Source organism: Portunus trituberculatus, chromosome 9, assembly GCF_017591435.1.
Source record: "Portunus trituberculatus isolate SZX2019 chromosome 9, ASM1759143v1, whole genome shotgun sequence".
NCBI lineage: Eukaryota > Metazoa > Arthropoda > Malacostraca > Decapoda > Portunidae > Portunus > Portunus trituberculatus.
Window position 1 is genome coordinate 2,457,501 of NC_059263.1, and position 8,882 is coordinate 2,466,382.

Genomic DNA, 8,882 nt, shown 5'->3' on the forward strand with positions numbered 1-8,882 from the left:
CAGGAGACGTGAGAGAGGAGGTAGTGGATGGTGAACCTGAGAGGACTAAGCTGGAGAAGGAGGAGGAGAAAGGAGAGGTTCCCCAAGGTGTCTCTGGCGGAAAAGTACCAGAGGACACAGTGAAAGACTCTGGAGATGATGAGAAAGACCCCTTGAGTGTGGCAGAGGTCCCCAGCGAGGCAGTGAACGAGGGAGATGCCAGTGTTGTGTTGCCAGGAATAGTAGAAGTGACAGATGTGGCTATAACAGGTCCCCTCCACACCACGAGCCACACACCCGCCACTGAGGCCACTACGCAATCATCTACTACTCGTACCTCCACTAAGGGCGTGACTGCGAATCAGGACACCACTCCAACGGCGACAGAAGCTCAGGAAGATGAAACCACCACTATAATCCCTGATTCTGAAAGCATAACTGAGGCTGTTCCCGTCATGACACTCCCTGATGACCACGAGGGGATGTCCACACTAGCTGAAGGGTTCGATGTCACCTTACTGGATGACCACACTACAGAAGCCCAACGGAGCTCCTCGCGTCTACCACCTACCACACCTCTGTCTCACCCACCACGCCTGTCCTCCCACACTTAACCTTACACCCAGTCACTCCTAAACCTATTGACATCCTGGCAGAGACAAACTTTAATTTCTCAGTTCTCACGACCACTCAAGCTCCGACCACCGCCCCGACCACCACCCAGCCACGCTCCACCTTCGCGCCACGACCTGCTATGTTTCGCCCTAAGCCCCACAGGACGACCACCACCAGGACACCACAGGACGCTACTCAAACGACTATTACGACGCCAATGGTGATAGACAGAACAACACCAGGTGATTTTTCTACGACGTCACTCCCCACTACTACTGAGAACGCGCAGGACGACCACTGGACGACCCCGGAAACTACTGGGGACGCTCCTATGCAAACGTGGACACTCTCCCCACAACAACCTATCATGGAAATCAGGCCACAGACGCTTCCTACAACGACCGCCTCTGAAACGACTACTACTCAAGACGACGACTCCCTTCTCTTCTGGACTCTCTCCCCGCAGCCTCCCATCGCCAACGCACGACCACACACCACCACAGCCCCCGATAAGGACGACCCACTTGCCTTCTGGACGACCAAACCACCGATGCAGCCACAACGACCCAACACACGCATCCCTGAGGACCTGGACCCAATGCTGACATGGACGACCACCCCCACACCACGACCACAGGGGCTGGACGACCACGACCTCTACTTGGAGCCTGTGGTCGTGCCTGGGGACGTCCTGCAGCATATAACCGGGGACCTACTGGAACGACAACCGAACACTACGACCACAAGAACGACCAGGGGAACGACTTCACGACCCTGGGCCTCTTCTACGTACACTATCAACACCATTTCTTACCCACAGCACAGTGACAACACCATAGTGCGGCCCAACACCACTAGCACCATTAACACCACTACCATGACCCCTCAGACAACCACTAGACGCAGTAAGCCACCTAAGAGAAGGAAAACCACAACTACCACCACCACCACGACCCCAGCGCATCCCTTCCCGTCCCTGGCCACCACCACACGCCCGCCACCCACCACAGACGCCCCCATCTCGCCCATTGATCAATTTATTGTGGACTTCATCAATTCATCGCCCCCTGAAGAAGAATTTACCACTACTACTGTGACTCCTGAACCTCCGCCGCCAATAGATCTTGAGCTACTGACGCAGGTGAGGGGAAGGGGGGGGAGGGATGGGAGTGAGGGTAGTAGGGAAGGGAAGGGAAGGGATGGGGAGGGGAAGGGAAGAGGTTAGTGTTGTTTTGTGGTATTTAGTTGCTTCCATAGTGCTTGTTTTTTTATTGAGAGAGAGAGAGAGAGAGAGAGAGAGAGAGAGAGAGAGAGAGAGAGAGAGAGAGATTTACTGCTAATAAGATATATATTTACCACTATTCCAACCACAGAGACGACTAGCGGGGTTTTCAAGAGTGTTTCTCCAGTTAATAATGCAGAAATCTTGTCACTCTGCCTCTAGAACCGTAAAAACTTTCTAAAACATTTTCTCTCTCACCACGACTATTTTCCAAGGCCACAGAGATGACTAGCGGGGTTTTCAAGTGTGTTTCTCCAGTTAATAAATGCGGAAATCTTGTCACTCTCCCACTAGAACCGCAAAAACTCCTTAAAAACTCGTGTAAATTTTAGTAACCCTTTTGAAATAGCGGAAGTGAAGCGCAGAAGTGTTTGAGAATACAAGCCTTAAATTACACCAGTCTCTCTACCTGTGTGTCCTCATCCCCCCCCCCCCACCACCACCACCACCACCACTACTAACACCCATTCTTGACCTCACCCCAACAGCTCTTCAATCTCAGCAACATCATACCCGGAGAGGAAGGGTTTCTGCCTCCCCTCCCTTCACTCACCCCTCCCACCACCACTACTACCACTACCACCACCACCACCACTACTCCCAGACCACGCCCTACCACCACCACCACTACTACCACCACTACCAGGAGACGACCAAGACCCACCAAGCGACCTCCCACCACTCTCCCAAGTGTACGATTACCACTTCTGACTACCACCAAACCTACTACGACTACTACGACCACTACCACGACTACTACGACTACTACCACGACTACTACGACTACTACACCAACGACGACGACTCCTGAGTGGAATTACAGGACGAGTGAGTAAATAGAGAGAAGGAGGAAGGAAAAAGGAAGAAGATAGACTTAATGAGTATCTGTAGACTAAAAGAGATTATTATTCGACTTGACAGTTCTTCATTTCATTCTTATTATATTTGTAGATTCTTCTTACTCTTTCTTTTTTATCTTTTTATTCCTCTTCAGTACTGGGACGCATTTTTACCTTGTGTTTTTGGTGTGATCAGACGATGTTATTGACAGTAGGAAGGGTCTATGGTGGTCAGAAGATTAATGGTCCACAGTCTTCACTATTCTAATCCTTTCAGTACTGGGACGCATTTTTACCTTGTGTTTTTGGTGAGATCAGACCATTTTATTGACATTAGAAGGGTCTATGGTGGTCAGAAGATTAATAGCCACAGTCTTCACTATTTTAATCTCCATATAAATTTCTGAAGCTGTATAAAATTACCAAATAGTAACCAGAATGAATGTAAAAATGTGTCATGGTACTGAAAGGGTTAAATATATTCTTTTATCTATTGTCAACTTATTTCCAACTTTCTTTTTTTCTCTCTTTGATCATTTTCACTCCTATGATTTGTGACCATTCAATTTTTTCATGTCCTTTTTATCCTTTTTTTTTTTTTTTATTCACTACAGTCTCAGTATATTTTTCTTCTCATCTTTCTTATTTACCAATCTTTCTTTCAATATTTTCCTCTCATTTTCTTGTCATTCGCTACAGTCTTTCAATATTTTTCTCTCATTTCTTATTGATTACAGTCTTTTTTCAATATTTTCCTCACATTTTTTTTTTTTATTTACCAATCTCTCTTTCAATATTTTTCTCACTTTTTATTCACCACAGTCTTTCAGTATTATTCTCTCATTTTTTTTATTTGCCAGTCTTTCTTTCAATTTCTCACATCTTTCATCTTTTCTTCCTCATCACCACACATAACACATTGAATTAACCACAGAACCTTACTTGATTTCTTTCCCTCACTTCATTCTCTGTTCTGAAATATGTCTAACCCTCACCACCTTCTGCAGGAGTTAAATGTTCCTTCTTTATTATGGAATATGTTTTTTCTTATTGTTTTTTGGGTATTATTCCTTCATGACCTTCTGCAGGAGTGAAAAGGGTTAACTCTCCTGCATGGTCTACCTATTAACCCTTCACCCCCTTCTGCAGGAGTTAAATGCCTTTCTTTAGTATGGAATATGTTTTTTTTTTATTATTTTTGGGTATTACTCCTTCATGGCCTTCTGCAGGAGTGAAAAGGTTAATTCATCAATGTGGTTTAACTATTAATCCTTCACCCTTTTCTGCAGCGTGTGGGGTGCGGCCGCTGGCAAGGGAGGGGCGCATTGTCAACGGGGAGCTGAGTGACTATGCAGAGTGGCCGTGGCAAGCCCTCGTCAAGGAGTCCACTTGGCTGGGCATCTTCACCAAGAACAAGTGCGGTGGTGTGCTGCTCAACAGGCGCTATGTCCTTACTGCCGCCCACTGCCAGCCAGGGTAAGGAACTGCAAGGAGACTAACTGGGCTGTTTCTTTCTTGTTTCATGTTACTTTTGGCCAGTTTTCCTCTTACATTAAAAAAAAAAAAAGGATAGAGAGCCAATAGCTGGGTAAATTAAGTGGACAGGAGCAGCTTAACCCCTTGAGTGCCATGACGTGTTTCCATATTCACTCTGCTTACTATTTAATGATTTTATACAGCTTCAGAAAATTATGTGGGGGATTACAAAAGTGAAGAGTGTGGCCATTAATCTTGTGACCTCCATAGACCGTTCCTAATGTCAATAAAGTGATCTAATCTAATCGTACACAAATTTCAATTAAGGTAGAAATGTGGCCCAGTACTGAAGGGGTTAAACAGGCCTTTCTTTGTTTTATGTTACCCTTAGCCAGTGTTCCTCTATTATATCAAAAAAGTTTCATTAGGTCAAGAGGTGGGTAGATTAAGTGGATGAGAACAGCTTAGGTATGTTAGGTAAGATATGGGTAAGGAATTGCAAGGGAACTGGCTAAATGGACCTTTGTTTCTGTTTTATGTTACCCATTGCCAGTTCTCCTCTCATACATAAAAAGAAAAAAAGAGAATAGAAGGCCAAGAGCTGGGTAAGTGGATAGGAGCAGCTTAGATATGTTAGGTAAGATAGGTAAGGAAGTGTAAGGTTTAGACAAATGGAAATGCAGGTTGATATAACATTACCTAACATTCCCTACTATTACAAGCTGAGAGAGTATGACCTTTTACACAACACACCTGGACTTGACCTAATGTGACCCAAGGAACACGACATAAACTGACCTTGACACCTTTACAGCTTCTTGGCATCACTTTATGTAGCGCTAAGAGAGTAAAGTGTGACCTTTACACAACACACTTGAACTTGACCCAATATAACCCAAGGAACAATGTAAACTGACCTTCACACCTTCAGTACCTATTTATTTCTGTTCAATTGATCTCTTCATGAATCACTAACCTATAGTATAACTCTTTCTCTTTTTCCATTAATGATCAATTCTTTTACCCTGGCTTTCAAATTATTCTTTTACTCTCAATGAATTCAGTAGCATGACACTTTTCCATATTCATTCTGGTAACTATTAGATGAGTTTACACAGCTTCAGAAACTTATGTGGGTGATTAAAATAGTGAAGCCTGTGACTATTAACCTTCTGACTTCCATAGACGCTTCCTAAATGGCAATAAGATGGTCTAATCGTACACAAAATTCCCACCCTTACAGCTTCCTGGCATCGCTCATTGTAGTGCTTGGGGAATATGACCTTTCTGACGACTATGAGCCAAAGAGTGGTACAGCGGAACGTGAAGCGAGTGGTGGTGCATCGTGGGTACGTGGCCAAGACCTTCGACAACGACCTGGCATTGCTGGAGATGGAGCGGCCGGTCACTTACGATGAACACATAGTCCCCATCTGCATGCCCAAGGGGAACGAGGAGATAGTGGGCCAGATGGGATATGTCACAGGCTGGGGTAGACTGTCTTATGGTAAGTGAGTGAGTGAGTGTGTGTGTGTGTGTGTGTGTGTGTGTGTGTGTGTGTGTGTGTGTGTGTGTGTGTGTGTGTGTGTGTGTATTTACCTAGTTGTAGTTTTATAGGACCTGGGCTCTATGCTCGTGTGACTCCGTGTGTGTATGTGTGAGTGAGTGAGTCTGTGTGTGAGGGAGTTAGTGAGTGACTGAGGGAGTGAATAAGTCTGTGTGAGTGAATGAGTGAGTCTTAGTGTATGAGTTAATGAGTGAGTGAGTCTGTGTGTGTGAATGAATGGAAGACAGTAAAGATCATCAATGGTTTCTTGCTAATATGTGGTAAAGATTATATGAAGTGTTTTATATGGTTCTTCTTATCATTCTTCTGTGTGTGTGTGTGTGTGTGTGCTTGTTGTAGCAAATTTACTGTGCTTTTCTCTTGTTTGGAGGTTTGTGTGAGTGAATGAGCAAGGCTTCAGGTGTGTTTGGGAAATGAAAGTAGCAATTGAATGGAAGTTAAAGTTACAATTTGTATGTGTGGAAAAACAAGCTTCACACAACACACTGTAGCCAAGTCACTCTCCTTGTAACCCAGTTGTACCCCTTCAGGAGGCCCAGTGCCCGCCAAGCTGAACGAGGTGGCCCTGCCTATCATAGAGAACCATGAGTGCCAGAAGTGGTTCAACGAGGCTGGACACCCCAAGAAAATCAAACCTGAGTTCTTCTGTGCTGGATACAAGGAAGGGAGGAAGGATTCATGTGAGGTGAGGACTGAAGGGAGGGAAGGATTCATGTGAGGTGAGGACTGAGGGAGGAAGGATTCATGTGAGGTTAGGACTGAGGGGAGGAAGGATTCATGTGAGGTGAGGACTGAAGGGAATGAAGGAGTGCAAGAGATGAAATTCACTTATAGATTGTTTATTTAATTGACTAATGGATGAATTATTTGATTGTTTGAAAGTAATACATGGAAAACAGACAATACAAAGACTGCCACAGATCTGCTAACATTCTTAACTTCTTCAGTGCCATGACACATTTCCATATTCATTCTGCTTACTATTTGGTGATTTCATACCACTCTGGCCATCAATCTTCTGACCTCCATAGACTCTTCTTAATGTCAAAAATGGTCTAATCACACCCAAAACTCGTGGTAAAAATATGTCTCACTACTGAAGGTGTTAATACAAAGCTTTGAAAGAAGACTAGACACATGAAAAAGTGGGAACAGACAAAGATATTTTAGTACAAGAACAACTACATGTAAAGCTGATGTACCAGTAATGTGCCAGTACTCTCGCCACATTTACCTAAGACCCCCATGCCTTCTGCTTCCCCAGGGCGACAGTGGAGGGCCCCTGTCAATACGGGGAGAAGACGGACGCTGGATTCTTGCAGGCACAGTCTCCCACGGGATCAAGTGTGCTTACCCTAACCTTCCCGGCGTGTACATGCGCATGACTTACTACAAACCGTGGATACGCAGCATAATTAATTGACCACCGTCGTCTCGTAGGATCTGAAATGTACCATAGTGAGTTTCATGTTGCGTCACGTTGTTGTTGTTGTATCTTGTATAGTTGTACGTATGTAATAATTTGTAGTGATAGCGGTGGTGTATGTAGAGAGATTGAGGGAGGGTGTTGATGTTGTTGGTGGTGTTGTTGGTGGTTGTATTATAGTGAATTTGTGTAGTGTACAGTGAGCCCTGGTTTGCTCAGGTGTGTGTGTGTGTGTGTGTGTGTGTGTTTAGATGAGGAAAACAATAAATTAATAAAGGGATAGAATGAGTGAAGTATTATTAAGAATAGAAAAGAAACTAAAGGAACAAATAATGAATGAAAATTAAGAGAATAAAGAAAAGATGAAAATGTGAAAGGAAAAAAAAACAGAACACAGAGAAACATATTTTTCTGTTGATAATGCAGAAAACTTGTTAACATGTCACCATCCTTAAAACCCGTGTCACTTCAACTAGAGGCCTCTGAAAATTGTGAAGTTTCTTTGTCTAACGCGACCATTTCAAAGACCAGAGACGATTAGTCAAGTTGTAAAGATTGTTTTTCCAGTTGATAATGCAGAAAACTTGTTAACATGTCGCTAGAATCACAGAAACACCTTTCAAAACCCGTGTCACTTCATCTAGAACCCTTTGGAAACAGTGAAGGTGGTGCCACGCGGAAGTGTTTCAGTGATAAGCAATGTATCCTAACAAATTGTGGTCAATAAACTACTACTACTACTATGTGTGACGTCGGTGTGTGAAGGAAATGTAACTCACTCTCACCCCACAAACTATCGTGTCCCGAGTGAGTGAGTGAGTGAGTGAGTAAGTGAGTGACTTCCCTCATGGTTTCACTAGTTCGTTCGTGTTAGTGGTTATTATTATATTTATCTATTTATTCATGTTTCTAGGTGTGTGTGTGTGTGTGTGTGTGTGTGTGTGTGTGTCAATGATAGCAGAACCTTTCCTTTATATTTTTTCCCCTTTATGCTTGTTTTGCCTCAGTGAAATAAGAGAAGAAGGAAAATAAACAACAAAAACAAATGAGGCTATGAATAAAATGTGACAAATCTCCCCATGTGTATGTACTGTGTATGTACTGTGTGTGTGTGTGTGTGTGTGTGTGTGTGTGTGTGAATGGACGGGGGTGGATGGGAAGGGTGTTTAAGGGATGGGCAGTAGAGAAGTGAAAAAAAAAAAAATGAGGAAACAAATGCATAAGAAAAGATAATTTATTGGAGAGAGAGAGAGAGAGAGAGAGAGAGAGAGAGAGAGAGAGATATGTATGATGAGAGGGTATTAGTAGTGGTGGTAATAGTAGTAGTAGTAGTAGTAGTAGTAGTAGTAGTAGTAGAGAAAGAGAGAGAGAGAGTATTAGTAGTAGTAGTAGTCGTAATAGCAGTATTAGTAGCAGAAGTAAATGAAGCTTTTGAAACAGCGGAGGTGAAGCGCAGAAATGTTTGAGAAGACGAGGACTATTAATGACTGGCGAGTGTTTCATCCCTATGCTGAGAAAAAAGATGAATTGATCAATACTAAGTCCCGTTGTTAGAGATTACGATGTTGATAACTTAAATAAAACAAAAAACTCGAGAAATCCAAATCTTTATGTTGTATGTTTACCTCAGAGAGAGAGAGAGAGAGAGAGAGTGTGTGTGTGTGTGTGTGTCATTTCATCTTTCCCTTTCTTCCCTCT

The 8,882-nt window shown here is 43.6% G+C and overlaps 1 protein-coding gene across 1 annotated transcript in view; it reads left to right on the plus strand.

Moving 5' to 3' along the window:
* LOC123501571 (serine protease filzig-like) overlaps window positions 1–8,480 on the plus strand; it is a 35,434-nt gene extending 26,954 nt beyond the window's left edge. The window contains 8 exon segments of the mRNA XM_045250471.1: window positions 1–592; window positions 595–1,735; window positions 2,365–2,704; window positions 4,005–4,191; window positions 5,435–5,500; window positions 5,502–5,698; window positions 6,289–6,443; window positions 7,023–8,480. The exon segment at window positions 1–592 is cut by the window's left edge and continues 381 nt beyond it. Coding sequence (XP_045106406.1) covers window positions 1–592; window positions 595–1,735; window positions 2,365–2,704; window positions 4,005–4,191; window positions 5,435–5,500; window positions 5,502–5,698; window positions 6,289–6,443; window positions 7,023–7,181 — 2,837 coding nt within the window. The 3' untranslated portion in view covers window positions 7,182–8,480.
* The last annotated feature ends 402 nt before the right edge of the window (window positions 8,481–8,882 follow it).